Source organism: Centruroides vittatus, unplaced genomic scaffold (assembly GCF_030686945.1).
Source record: "Centruroides vittatus isolate TY-2023 unplaced genomic scaffold, ASM3068694v2 contig_717, whole genome shotgun sequence".
NCBI lineage: Eukaryota > Metazoa > Arthropoda > Arachnida > Scorpiones > Buthidae > Centruroides > Centruroides vittatus.
Window position 1 is genome coordinate 1,386,737 of NW_027122456.1, and position 15,671 is coordinate 1,402,407.

The 15,671-nt window shown below is 36.6% G+C and overlaps 1 protein-coding gene across 2 annotated transcripts in view; it reads left to right on the forward strand.

Moving 5' to 3' along the window:
• Positions 1-6,010, forward strand: part of LOC136980676 (GTP-binding protein 2) — a 39,636-nt gene extending 33,626 nt beyond the window's left edge. For both annotated transcript variants that reach the window (XM_067276838.1, XM_067276839.1), the window contains exon 7: positions 5,052-6,010. In XM_067276838.1, coding sequence (XP_067132939.1) covers positions 5,052-5,627 — 576 coding nt within the window. In that variant the 3' untranslated portion in view covers positions 5,628-6,010. The remainder of the gene's footprint in view (positions 1-5,051) is intronic.
• Positions 6,011-15,671: the final 9,661 nt, after the last annotated feature.

Consider the following 15,671-nt stretch of genomic DNA (forward strand, 5'->3'; position numbering starts at 1 on the left):
CCTACTACCTTGATGTCACCATGACTACTGGAGTGCATGTAGAGATGTGGTGATTTTTTTTTGTTAGTGAATTTTGCTTAGTTTTTCTGTCATTGAAATTTTTGTTGAATTTATATCTTTAACCATTAATTTGTTTAGCCCAGTATTTCTCAACCTGGGGGTTGCAGTGATATTAAAGGGGGTCACAAATCAATAATGAAATCATTTTATGTGAAAAAATCATTTATTATAAACTTATAAACATTTTACTTACAATAAATACACATGTAAAGAAAAGAAATTAATGTGATGGTTGCATTTGTTTTTCAATTAACATTTTCTCCATTTGTGGATCTACATTAGAAACACATATAAGCAAATTGTTCTCAAGTGATAAAAGACTATTTCTGTATTCAGTTTTTAGCGCAACCATAGACAAAAAACCCTTTTTACGGAGATAAGACGTGGCAAAAGGGATTAATATTTTCAATGCTTCTGTGACTAAATTTCTATATTCATGTCGACGAGCAAGCCAAAACGTATTTAAATCTTCAGATGTAAATTGCAGTTGTAGCGTTTTGTTGGCAGACATTTTGATGAGCTGATCGTGAATCTCAACTGGTAACTTAGCAGCAGCAACATTTTCACCAAACTGATTTAGTATCCATCCATCTCTTCGAAAAATCATTTTTATCTTCCAGGAAATACTCCATCAACTGAGATTTTAGCTCCTTTGGGTGGGGGTCACAAAATATTAATCTTATATATATTTACTATTTGGGGGGTCGCGAATTTAAGAAGGTTGAGAATTGCTGGTTTAGCCAAATCAAATTGGAAAATTTGAGCAGGAACACCCTGTATTTTGTTTAGATGTTTTGAAATAATTTTAAAAACTAATGTCTTCTACTTTCTTCCAAAAACTATGATTAAAAAACTCCTTTGTGATGATTTCTGACAATCTTGATATTTTTCATAAGAATAAATTCAATAGTATACTTTGTAGGATTTAGAGTTTGTTCAGTTTGCTTAATGCATGTCATAAAACAAAAGTACAATAATTCATTGTACAAGGAATGCACATAGCATGAATTGCCTATGTCTAATAATAAAATCCTTGAATTATTTGACATCACATTGTTTTTAATATTCATTTATCATTACTGATTAGGATTTTAATCATTATTACATAGTATGAACATAGCCTTATTGTGCTATAGTAAATGTATTACTCACGAAATAACAGAATTTTGTATAATTACAGTGTCATAAACACTTGTACAAAATCTCAATTACATGTCAATGTTTTAAATATATTTCTATATCTAAATTTCATCTAAAATAAGATTTTTTTTTCTAGTGTTGATGAATTTACATTGAAACAGTACAGTTAATCATGGTACTGATTGATTGATTGATATTTTTCTTAGTACTTTATAAATTAAAATTTTAAACATGGCTTAATGAATTACTATTAAAAAAGTAGTATCATTTTGAACATTTTTAAGAGAAGAAATATGTTACATTTTAACATTTATTTTCAATTAAATGTTAACTAACTAACTAAAAACAAATTACAGTGATACCTTGGTTTTTGTCGATAATTTGTCTGAAAACAATAGACAAAATCCAAAACCAATGAAAACCGAGGCAATTATTTCCATATGAATCAATGTAAATCCAATTAATTCGTTCTAGACAGTCCAAAATACATACCAAAAATACATTTTATAGAGAATTACTATAGCATTAAATACTAAAAGCAATAAGAAATTAATATAAAAAAAACTAATCTAAAGGAAAGCAATGGAATTGTTTAGCCTATATCATCCCATGGTAAAGTGTGATATAATTGTCATGTAATGATAGTTGTATGCGTTTATGATGATTGTATTTCGGGGAATAATGCCTTCTGGGAGGTCCATTTAAAGGTAACTTCCGCTATTCAGGCATTACAGACGTGGAGAAAACCCGGAAAACTCCAAGTGATCAGCCCATCCCGGCAAAGCACAAACCCACAACCAAACTCCCGGTATTCGGGGAACGGAAATGTTGGCCAGTGGCGGGTCATCGCGGGATAATGCTCACAGAACAAGAAATAACGCCACACCGAGCTGGAAAATGCGTGGGTCGCCATTTGTTTTTTCAAAATTAGCAGCGAGGTAGGTCACTCGGGCATGCCGACAAAATCCGAGGCAATCGACGAAAACCGAGAGAAATTTTTTACAAAAAAATCGACGATAACCAAAGTCAACAAAAACTGAGGTATTACTGTATGTGATTTTATATTTTTGTAAAAACAAATGAAATTTTTTTTTTGTTGTAAACATGTTTGCAAATTATTCATGCCGACAAACACTTGAATGATTTTTAAATTTGCATAACAGTACTATTGTTACTTTTAGATTTATTATTATTATGACTAATTAAATATATGAAATGAAGGTTTTTGAATAATAAATGGAATATTAGAAATTGAATAACAGAACTTTAAACATTTTGAAAATGATAACTTTTAACCTTCTTGAACTAGAGTATAATCAAATGATCAGAACTTTATCATAGAGATAATTTTTAATAATAAATATTTTCAGTAATTATTTGTAACCTTGAAACTATATATAAAAGACTACTACAAAACAAAATAATTTAAAAGTAGCAAATTTAATAATTTTAGATTCCTCGTAAATGATAATTTTTTTACGTTTTTACAGAAATTTTCATAAAATAATTTTTATGAATTTGGTTATTGGGTATTTTTACTTTCTTAATTTATTTTTTGTGAAAAAATCAAAATTTTAGTTTTCCATTTGATGATTCATGAAATTTCTCTATGAAATTCATTACTGTTCTACTTATTACATAGAAAAAAATGAAATAGAATTTTTAAAATTTTTATCATATTTAAGGATTATTAAGTGATACCTATAAAGGTATGATGTTGAAAGGAAATTTAATCGTAGAACACCACTGCAGATTTTGATGTGTGTTGTTTTTATAGATCACACTTTAGGAACCATTACTATATACTACACGAAGTGCAAAGAATAAAATTAAGTTAATCCATTTACTGCTGGAATATTTTGAATTCAACTGAAATAAATTCCAGGAGAGAGAGAGAGAGAGAGAGAGAGATTACTATTCGTAAAATATGAAGAGAGATTTGTATAAAATTAACGTGATTTATTTGCATTTGGGATGCAAAAGCGAGTTCTTGAAACGGTACAAAATCGATTACAATTATATTGGAACGTTCAGAATTAAATTTAAAATTGTATAGGTGTATTTAGTTATCAAAATAATTTTTTTCGGTTTTAAAAATTCAGCGTTTGACTTTATTAATGAGAGAGTTGGTTTTCGTCATTCGGTTACTCGGTCGATTGTTTTTTAATGTTAGAATAAAACATAGTATAAATTATGTTTTTTATACAGATGAAATTTTATGTATTGCTCTTAACCAAAGCTAATTTAATGAAACTTCAGAATGGACTTAATAGCACTTAAACATTTTCTAGTTTTAAATGTCTGCAAACATCATAAAACATTTAATATGTTGTTAATTTGATATAAATATTACATTTGAATGAACTTACTTAGTTCGTCTGACTACAGTTATAGTCGATCTCATTTCAATATTGTAATATATCAAAAACAAGTATGAAAAAAATGGATCAAAGTCATTCTAAATATCTTTTAGACGTGAAAATATTTTAAGTAGAAAAAAATTATTTTATTGCCATTTAATTCTATCAGAATTATCATGTTGCAAAATAATTAAGTTAACAGTAATTATAGCTATAATAACATTAATTAATGAATCTTCAAGTTATACACTTTTTAAATTATTTTAACTTGCTCTTTTAACATCTGAGTCAATAAAACTACATTTTCCATCAGTCAGTCTTATTTACTGGACTTATTTACTGGTCAGGTATTATTGTCAGTATAGGCAAAACCCCAGAATAATTACAATAAGTGGATTCTACTGTATATGCAAGCTGGGGCATAAATGCTCGACCGTTTTTATTTTGTTACAAGTCTTACCACAAGGCTAGCGGTGTTATATATTCTAGTAGCACGCTTCTCGGAGTTTGTCAGTCTGTACGGAAGCGTTCCGCTAAAGTAGAAACATTCGTAAAAGCCAACTCTCGCCACGTAGCCACGAGAGTTTTGGTGACATTTTTACGCGCGACACGGCCCTTCGAGAAACGCCGTCGGGGAGAGTTAGGAAGGTTTCGCACGCAATTAGGACATTCCACAGAACATCCTCTGCCAGGCGACAGGTTTCCTTCCTAACTTAACAGAACGGCATCGTTTGGAAAATTGGGGCAGTCCGTTCGCGAGCATTAAGACATAATTGAGGCACTATCTTAAACTTTGTTCCGTTGGGTGTCATTTTGTGGCAATAAATTCTATCACAAAATATGTTAGTGCAAAGACCTTTTTCAAAAACCTTAGACTGTTTATGCCCCACCTCGTATCAATTATTTTATAGTAATATAATAATTTTTTGTGGTATATTTGCTGGAATTGAGAGTTAAAAATATGTGAAATGAATCACATTTGTATTTATCATCTTTTTGTTTATAAACAATTAAATTTAATAAATATTTCAGATAAACAGGAAATCTCAGATTTTCTTTTATATTACAGAATAACTGTAGTAAATATTTTCAAATAAGTAAACTTTGACAGTGTTAACTTACACTTTTCTATTTTTGTTCACAGATATAGTATTTTAGTAAAGTTGGTATAGTTGTAGATGTAGTTACATTATATGCTTATACTACTATAGTTTAGTAATTAGTAAATTGATATATTTATCTCGCATTTTTCAGATTTAATTTTAAATTCTCTGTTAGAGTTATTATATACTTAATAAACATATTGTATGTTTATTAAGTATTGTAATCATCAGAAATTTGTAAATATGACCTGCAAATATTCCTATTTATTACTTTTAAAAGATTGATTTCATAGTTAATAATAAAAACGATAATTTTTCGACTCTCTGTAGGATGTAACACACACTACACTACTGTGGCACGTACTCATACTTTCTTTTTCATTTGTAGATCGACGAGACCTTCAGGGTGCCGGAAGTGGGAATAGTAGTGGGAGGATTACTGACCAAAGGAATGATTCGCGAAGGAGACCAGTACCTGGTGGGCCCCACCGACGACGGAAGCTTCTATCCCGTCAGGGTCAGTTCCCTCCACCGACACAAGGTGCCCTGCCGGGTGGTCAGGGCCTGCGAGAGCGCCACCCTGGCCCTGAGTAATCCCGAAACCATAACGCTCTGTCGAGGCATGGTTCTGACCACCAAAGATTCGCTTCCACCCATCTGCGTGTATTTCCAGGCGCGAATCCATGTGCTCTTTCACTCCACCATGATATATTCGGGCTTTCAAGCCACCGTGCACATAGGAAACGTGCGCCAGACCGCCACCATCATAGCCATCATGGGCAAGCAAGGAATAGCAACCAACGAAACGGCATCCGTGATGTTTAAATTCATGAAACAACCGGAATGCGTTCATCCCGGTTCCAGGCTGTTATTTCGCGAAGGTCACACCAAGGGCATAGGTCGGGTCACTCAGGTTTTCGCTTTCGACGACGGCAAACCACTGCGCGAGGAAAGAGTGTCTTAAACGGAGCACGCCACGCCACCTCTTACTCGGTATAAATATATATATAATACGTTTTAAAATGTCTACACGTTGAACAAATTTTATTTCGCCCTCTACTCCCTGTTAATTTGGATGTTATCACGCTTTTAAACCGTGTACAGTTAATTGGATGAATTTCCAACCTGTATATATTTAGTTTTAGTTTCCGAATTTGTAACGCGGGTGCCCCTCGACGATCGCACCTTGTTTACTTTCTTCGAAACCAAAATTATGTAAATAACAATATATATATATATATACACACACACACTTCTATTGTTTTATAAAATTCGTCGTCATAGAGCTATATAAATGTGATCACCGTCTTTCTTTTTAAATTAAAGAAATGTTGAATTAAAATTAAATTTCATTGTGGTAAATTTTCACAACGTGATTATTAATGAACTTCTCTAACAGTCGATGCAAAATTATATACCGTAGGCCTTCGGTTTTACCGACCTCGATATAACGGATCTCGAAAACAATGGAGAGCCTGCTCGAAGGGTTGGTACTGTACCAACGCTTTGCCACACATACAACGTTGCTGAAATCTGTGGTGAACACGTCGCGAATGTGTCAGACTGGAATCGCTAGCGCGTTATATCGAGGGTCGGCGGTATTCGGAGTTTTCAGAATGTACGCAGAACCCGCGTTCTTTACAATGTCGGATTTTCTGGATAATGAAATGATTTGATTAATCCGTAGTTTAAAACGAGATTTTCGCTTTGTATCACTAAGATGTTGCGGAATCTTTCCCACGGCCCATCTTGTATCGAAGTAACCTCTTTGTAACGCGAGACGAACGAAAGCTAACGTAACACGTCATGCAGTAGTTAGAGATGCCAGGGGCGCCAAACTTTGCAGGCCCCCGTTAAAGACGGGGCCTGCAAAGTTTAGCTCTTTGTTCCTGCGTAATAATTCATTCAAAGCCGTAATACCGGTTTAAATAAAAGAAAAATCGATTTTAAAAAAAAATTAAATATGAAACATTTAAATATTTCCAGCAGATTTTAACGTTGAACATTGTTTTAAGTCCATCTTCTAGAAACATTTTATCATCGTAAGTAAATATCAATAATGCTCGTATTACTTTGCCAGAGATTATCGTTTTGTTTAACAAAGATTAAGTCGTTTTTCTGTTTTGTACGTCACAAGCTTTTATCTATTCAATTGGCATTTCTTCGTTACGATTTTGACCCCGCTGTAACGCCAAGGACTTTCGATCCCTGTTCTATTCGTGTATCTTTGCATCCTCTTTCGAATCTTCTCAATATCGAGAGCCCACGCTGGCCGAGAGAGCGAATTATATAAAGGGGTGAAGAGGTTTTTAATAATAAAATATAATAATATCCAGCAACGAGTTTCTGGATTTTTTTAAATTATAAAAATGAATCCCGGAACAATACCGTCGATGAAAATGTTACATTTTGAGGTACATTAACAGGCCTCTTCGGGCTTGTGTGTCACAATGACGGCAAGAGGGACGAGGCTCGATGCATTCATACTTGAAAACTTGCAAGACGATTCTGACTCCAACCGGGACAAGAGTGACGAGTGAATTTAGACATCCGGTCATTACGGTTGTTATTATGTTTAAATTACGATAAAATTAGCGTATAGCTAAAATGTATAAAATTAACTATTGTTGTTCACAAATATCTTTTGTTACGATGGCCTTATCACTCAGGGTTCAAGAAGAATTTGTCTGGACTTCAGCCTCTGAGAAGTCTTGATTACGAACGACTCGTAAGAAAAACCTATAGTAACCTGGGTCTCGTTAACTCGTAGGCATACTCATTCGTCCTCGGGCCTCTCCTTAGGGGCCTTCATCTCTGTTCATTACTAAGATCATGCCCGAAAGGCCGAGCGGTTAAGACTGCAAACTATCGCTGTGGGGCTCTGGTTCTTATCAGCAGGGAAATTTTTCAGGGGATAAAACAATTCAATAATTAATAGTAATTAACAATTGAAAAACACTGTGTGCAGATTTCCTTATCCCGCTTTATCTTCGTCGTCGTCTCATTTAGTGGCGCCACTAACAAGCTCTCAAGGTCTGTGACCAGAGTGGGCTTCGATGTCAGATTCGGCAGAATTCCCGAATTTGGCCTTCCACTTCAGTTACCCTACTATCATTCCATTCTAATAAGCCCACTAGTGACCGCGTGGATAAAACTACCAAACGGTGGTGGATCTCTGGTTCCTGCCTGACCAATAATCTTATGGCATAAAGTTTGCGTGTCTGACGCCTAAATCGGTGAGACATCTCGCCTGGCAGATCGCCCTAGTGTTGCGTTGTATTATCCCATTAGTCAAACCAAATCAATTACTAGTTAATTCGGGTCAGTCGGAGTCTTTCATCTTTGTGTACGTTTCCTATCGCGTTCGCTTGGTCTATTGTCTGTTCTCGTAGTGTTTTATTGGCACATCCCTCGCGTCCATCCGTTTTATACGTCCAAACCACTCTAAATGTCTTTTGTCATTCTCTTCATCCAAAAATAAAAATTTAATCTCTATTCCGGATAGAAGAGAATACAAAATGTAAACAGAAAAATGATTGAACCATTTGTTTACATCATAATCTTATGATTCCAATAAAAATTCACACACTAACAATGAGACTTGTTTATTTCATCTTTCTACTCATCTGTTTCTTCGAGAGTGCAAAGCATAACCTCTAATTTCTAAAGAAATTCGCAGTCGAAACTGTTGTGTGATCAGATGGTGTGTCGAATATTTAGTTAATTTATTATTGGAATCATTCATTGATGCAATTAACACCGAGGGAATACACCAGGCATGTCATTTACATAGACAGGCCTGATCAAAACTTCGGAAGCCTTTCGGAACCGAGGAAACTCGAGGAGGGCATCAAAAGGCGGCCAGTTAGCTATTAATGAAAACATAACACAATTCCAAAACGTAGGACACGTTATCCGTAATTGAAACAAAGTCACTTCACGTGTACAACACCTAAATGAGAGCCAGTTTCCCACAGAAATCTAAAAAGTTCTCCGTGAGGCATCCTCTTGGCAGGCCTTCCACGAGTTAAATTATTTCATTCCCTCAAACTAAACTTACACAGCTGATGAGTAACGAGGCCCGAAATATCCGATTCGGTCCATCCACGAAAATGTACAGGATTCGAACCTGAAGCAATTAACAGACGGAAGAACCACGGCCCAGAAGTTCGTTTCCACGGGTGGTATAGTATGTGGTATGTACTATAGACGACTCGAATCGTAAACCATGAAAATATTATTTTGCCATTTTATAATATTTTATGAAAAAACTTTATATTTATAATTATCATAACAGATGGTGCCGCCAAATGTTGCCGGGAAAGTTAAGCAACCCTGCTGGCTTTTTTAAATGAATTCGGTGTCTCGGTAAAGGTTAGTGGATCGAGCCTCTCTCCACTTCAAAAATGCCCTATTTCACACACATTGCACATTGTTCGTTAATAAATAAAGCCGCGTTGTCAAAAGACAGTTTACCGACGCTGTATTACTTGTGAGTCGAAATTTGGAAGCGTGGAAGACAAAAATCAGGATGGCTACCTCAAACCTATATTTGTAATACTTTTTAATACCGAAGAATGTGTGTCATCGGCTACCTTCCACGTAATTATGTATAACATCAACTACAATTTTAAGACATTTCTGATTTGCTGTTTGTAAACACTACACCATATAAGATAGAACTGTCTCCTTCGAAAGCGTAAATCGCGTAAACCGAACTCCAGCGATTAAATATAATAAAGTAACACGACACCCGAATCCACTCGTGTCTTCAATTGTGCAATACCCAGATTTCAGCACTAGGATAGTTATGGAACTTGGATTCACATGTAAACCAGACACGAATTCGATTCATTCAGAGCCAACCGGTGACTCAATGGATAAAACCACCGAACGCTGGTCGTGGGTTCGGGCTTCTCCAACGAGCTGGCACGTGGAGTTTTCCGAGTTTTCTTCACATCAGTAATACCTGAATAGGACCAGTTTTCCATAAAAAGTCCTTAGCAAATCGCCTAACTGTTGCGTTGCCTAGACAAATAAACCAATCGATTCGTTCCAACTAGCTAGAATATACTACGTAGAGTGGGCGTAGCGACGCCATGTTGGAAGAAAATTAAATACACGTCTCCACCATTTTCTTTTTAGTCAAGAGGGGTGCCATTTGCGTTATGTAAAGACAACGAGTTAGATTGTTAGAATATTCTAATTCGTTGTGCAAAAGAAAAGAAGAGTTTTAAAAAATTCACTTTATTTTGCCTATTTAACAATGCATTTCGTATTGGTAATTTTCCAATCCCTCTTCGGGCTCACGGCTTCGGTGTCTAAGGTTGTCCTCTACAACATAACGAACAAAAGGTTAGTTCGTGTTAATATACTTTTATCATCCAGAATGACGAATATAGTTCACAATTTGTACCCATCCTACTGGTGCGGTCTCTACGTATCAGTCTTTTTCATTTACTGGCACGCTTTCTTTGTCTATTTTTGATGGGCAAATGCAACATTCGTTCATTTCCCACAAATATTAACTCCTTATTACCTGGCACAGATTTCGACGTTTTGACTTAAATTAAAATGGCGGTCGATAGTACCTGTCGTTGCCACCACGAGCGCTGTAACCGTAGCCACAGCCACTTCATGCGGTATATTCTAGCTCGTTGATTCATTCGTTACAAATGAAGTTTTCACTCGACTATGGAACAATAAATATGGTTAATTGTTGTGTGACGATCCTCCAACTTTATTATTTCATTTATCTAATATTAATTTCAAGTAATATTTATAGATAAAGGAACATCAAAACGAGCGGGAAACTTCCTGGTAGAGAGGGATCGTTTCCGTCGAAAACAGTTTTTCGTCGGAGGATGTGACAACGATAGTGACACACGGCCGAACCTTAAATTTCCTGAATGAAAGATATTCGAGAAAATTCGAAGTTGGTCTTTGTTAACTGGCAAGAAACTGGGGGAGGTATTTCGTCACACCACGGATGAGTTCGGCCAAGTAATCAAATCAATGGCATACTTTGCATGTGCTCCTAAACCTAGTTAACAGCCGAACAGTTTCATGTTATTGCATTGGAACAGAGGAAAGATTTCAGTAAATAAGACAAAGGTTGCAATTCAATATACTTATAGAAATTCCAGGAACGGCGCTACTAACAATACGGCCCATTATGCAAATTTCCAAATATGGCCCTACGTTTGGCATATTTATTTATAATCTTTCCAAGAAAATTATCTGCAATTTTAAATTTTAAAAAACCGAATAGATGGATTGATGTATGGAAGTTGCTCAACAATCGAATGAAAGGATAAAGGATATCCATTCTTTAATAGTGCCGAATACGTGCATCCACCCATCTTTGGGTAATTCGATTAGAAATTGTGCAAACTTATAATTCATGACTTCGTAATGATCCTTTCGTTTCGGGAGTAAAACAAAATCCATTTTACAGGATCCATCTTAGAGGTTTATCAATGAATTATTCCATTTTCTTGATACGGATCTTAACAATCCACAAATAACCAACACCCTCGTCAGGTTGCGCTTAGACTCGTTACCCTTAGCTATAACATCTCCCTCCAGCAAATAATAATACGCGTAAAAATGAGAGGTCCTAAGCTGTGGTTCATAACGCGAAGTAGAAGATTGTTTTGCTGGTGCGCAAATCCGTCCTTGGAGGCTTTACAGTTAGTCAGATTTTAATGAAATTAATAAAACATTTTAAAAAGTAATTAATTAGCATTTTAATTTAATTAGAGAGCATTTGGCTCGGGCTCCACATCTTCGGGATCTGGTCAAGGCATCACGAAATGTCATAAAATAAATATTTCCACGCTCCTTAGATGCCAGGCCCGATCTAAACCATTCCCTCGTGTGAGGATGCCAGCAGCATCCTTTGGCTGGGGTAAATCATCCGAAACCCGAGAGGAGGATATTGTATCGAATACCTAAATGGGGCTAGTTTCCCATTAAAATCCTTCCGGGAGGTACCCCCTTTAGCACATTAATCCACTAAGGCCACGCACACGTGGGCAATGCGACTAACGGGGTGCCTCCCGGAACTTTTATACCAAACTGGTCATACGTAGGTGTTAGAAACTAAAAGAAAACTCGGAAAACCCCACGTGATCGACCCGTAGGTCAGGTGAGAACCCGTCACCTAATGTAACCACTAGTTCAATGGGCTGCAAACACACTGATGAATTTGCTTTAATTAGCAAATTATTCATTCAAAGAACGTATTTTCAGTTGGAATTTCAGCAACCGAAAATCCAATTTAAGTAAAAGAAAAAGAGAGGAATGAAACAAGAACAAATAATACATAATTGGGTAGACTTTGAGTAGACCTTGACACAGAAAAGTTAAAAGTTTCCAACTCGATTATCGAGTGTGGCATAAAAGGCGAGCCGAAATTTTTGATTTCATAAGAATAAATGTATTGTTTAATCGAAACTTTTTAGAGAAATTCATCAGATAAGCCTCTTATCGCTTCCTAGAAAAGTGGGGGTTTGTTTATATAAAAAAGGATCAATCGTCGACCAGATAAGGACGCTTCTTTGCCGTGATGAAACGTAACTTATTATGTCATCATTGGAAGATCTTAAAATAAATATCAAATATAAAAAAATATTTAAAAAATCCTTAAAGAAACATTGTTTCGAAACAGAAGCCCGCAGACATCTTTCAATACGACTCTAATTGTCCATTGATACCGTAATTTACGGGTCATTCCGTCCCGCAAATAGATGATAATGAAGTCATTTTTTTTTGCCCATTCGTTATATACAGCCGGCTTAAAATGAATAATTATCACAATATGTTACTTCATCACAAGTCAACAACTGTCCTTGAGTCGATTTTTTTAAAAATTTTAATCGCGGGCTGAAAAACAGGTTTGTAGACGATGTAAAGCGGGTTTACTGATGTTCCTTCAAAAATTTCCCTTTGCTCTTCGTATTTGTGAGGGCCCGGAAATTGGAAACCCTTAAATTTATCTCTGTATCTGAGGTAAACTAAGAAGGCGGCACCCCCACTTGTTCCGGTAGTATGGGACGTCGAACGCACGTGATAAGTCATTCGCACCCCCTTACCTGTTTTCCTCCCACATTTGCGCCTCGGGATACGGGCATCTTCCCCATTATTCTCTACGCGGACGAGGCCCTCAATACATTATAGTCTACACTGCAGGCCGTATTAATAATTGCTCGATCGTTGACAATTTAAGGGCTTCACGAAGGGCCTTTTCCTGTACGTGTGTATTCTTCCTCCCACAATCCCATAAATGAAGTTAGAATCAGCGAGAATGTAACCCGCTCGGTTAATTGTCTGATAAGAATCGGGCGGATAGAAATAAACTAGCGAGAGACACGTCTCTATTGTTCGATTTACAAAGGGTTTAAATGGCTCCCTCTTCTACGGAGAGGAAACTGTCGCCACTTGCCCCAGATTATCGTACGAATGATAAAATATATTTAAATAAACTTACGAAGGTTCTATCAATCGAAGGAGATAAAGTGAAAAAAGGGGAAGTAAAAATAGCAAATTCGGGAGCTGTAAATGCGTTTGCTGCGCTAATTTGGAGCTTGGCAATGCTCTTGAACGTCACGATGTTTTCTTTGGAACATCGATGAAAGGGAAGTTTCTTTTCGGAGGAACATTACCAACGGTTTTCTTATTTTCCACTCATTTATTCTGAGTTTTACGACAAGTTAACGTGCACTCTTATAGATTGGGTTGGTGGGATAAGGCAACACGACACGTGGGCGATCTGCCAAGGGGGAGGGCCTTCTACGAGAAACTGGTGACGAAAACTCTCCACGTTGGAGAGATTCGAACTCGCCACCGACTGTCGGTGTTCGGTTTTATCCGCTCGACCACTGCTGTATAAATATGTAAAGGAAGAATGAAATACCAATTGTACGGGCCTAGGCATACTTGGGCACGAATCTAACAGGCCGATAAAGCCTACCGCTCTGGGTAAAGCCACTGTAGGAATTTTTCACCGGCCGTTATATAACCCTTCGTTGTGGGCCTGCCAATCCACTACGATATAAAGGGCCCTCTTAGTACGGGACGGGTAATGGCCCCAGTCGTATAAATAATGCATAACAAATGAAATTACTGTCCTTTTTTGGAGGTTTTGTGTAGGGCGCGAATTTATATAATCTGGATCGTAAATTTCCCATTTGTCATATGTTAATAATGGCTTATGTAATTTATAACACACCTTGTTATGTAATGAGAATTAAATTAATTGATATAAGTTATCACTAAGTATCATTAATTAAAATTAATTATTATTAATATCACGCATTTAAAATGAAGTACATTCCTACAGTTGCAGTCAAATTCCCTAAAAATTTAGTGCATTTCATGCCAAATAGCATTTTACCATAGAACAATTGGCGCCGGTATCATTGGCAATTGTTTAATTAATAACCAGTATACAAAAGTCCCAGAAGAATGTCCGCCGTGTAGAGGTGGCCGTCATTGGAGGTTTCGGTTGTAATTCCCGAACAATTATTTTAATAATTTAAAATTCTACAAATCGTTACATTGCAAATTTTTTAGGTTTCTCGAAATCCATTTTGCAACCGCATCTAGGGGGAAACGGGGAGAAAAATACATATTGGGGCCCTGCAATAAATTATTACATTAAAAGAAATAAAGGGGCATCTATTCTCGGGGCCCAGGAAAACTCACTCCTTTGCCCCCCGGATAAGACGTAGGAGCAGAACGCGATTTACGCATAGCCCCTACAAGAGGCCCGTATTATTAATTTTTCTTAGGGTAGAGCGAGGCCCTAGCTTATCTGTAAATACAGCCCGGCACGGGAGCCGAGAACAACGAGAAGTCCTCGAGACTGTTATCCATTTAGAAACCTTATCCGAAGGTTATCGGTATGTTAAAATAACTATAAAAATCGATATATTTATAGAATAATAATAAAAAAAAACCACTTCGTCACCCATCAAACCCACTTTCGACGAGAGCACGATCGATAACACCCATCATCCATTCAATTACTCGTGTCGTAAGAGAGTCAGGCGAGTTATCCTATAGCCTGGTGTTTGTAACACAGTGGACCGTGGCTCAGACGAAATAAAAACAAGAGGCAGGCCAACGACGTAATTAATGACACTCCTGTCTAAATATTAGTAATCGTTGGTGTATCGCGTTACAATTAAGGAAATGAAATTTAATGTGGCGCTGAGAAATCGTCTGAAGAAAATTCCGAGAAGATTCGTTCCGTTTCTGATTAATCCGTGCGGAAGTTTTTATCAATCGGTTGCTACAAAATCACGTATTTAGCTTTTAATACGCCGTCGGGGCCCTAGCTTTATAATTTTCGAAACCATAATGGTCCCGGGGAGGCCCTATTCAACTTTATAACACTATCGAACCCTCTCTGGTGTATAGGGAGGCCATATTCAACTTTATAACACTATCGAACCCTCTCCGGTGTCTAGGGAGGCCATATTCAATTTTGTAACACCATCGAACCTTCTCTGGTGTATAGGGAGGCCCTATTCAACTTTATAACACTATCGAACCCTCTCTGGTGTCTAGGGAGGCCCGAGCCAGCTTTATATCATCGGGAACTTAATATCGAGAGAGGCACGAGTAACTTACCATATTGAGGCATTAAAACTCGTATACTGTATTTTTAAAACAAAAGATAAGATCTTTTTCCGTTAAAACACGAAAAATTCAAAACAATGAATAATCAGTAATAAATATTTTTCAGGCATCCCGCGGCGCCGGTCCCCCGAGGGGTCAGAAGACCCGCCCGCCTCAATATCTGGTACAAAAATAATAATTCGAAGTTCCAAATATTATTTACACGCGTAATTAAACCCTTCGAATCGTCGGAAATTACGAAATTCATTATCAATTAATCAACAGAAGTGAACAGTAGACACGTACCACGTGTTTCGGATCTGGTTTCGACCCACCATTTTGTTCGATTTACCATAAGGTAAAACAAAAGGGAGCCATCACG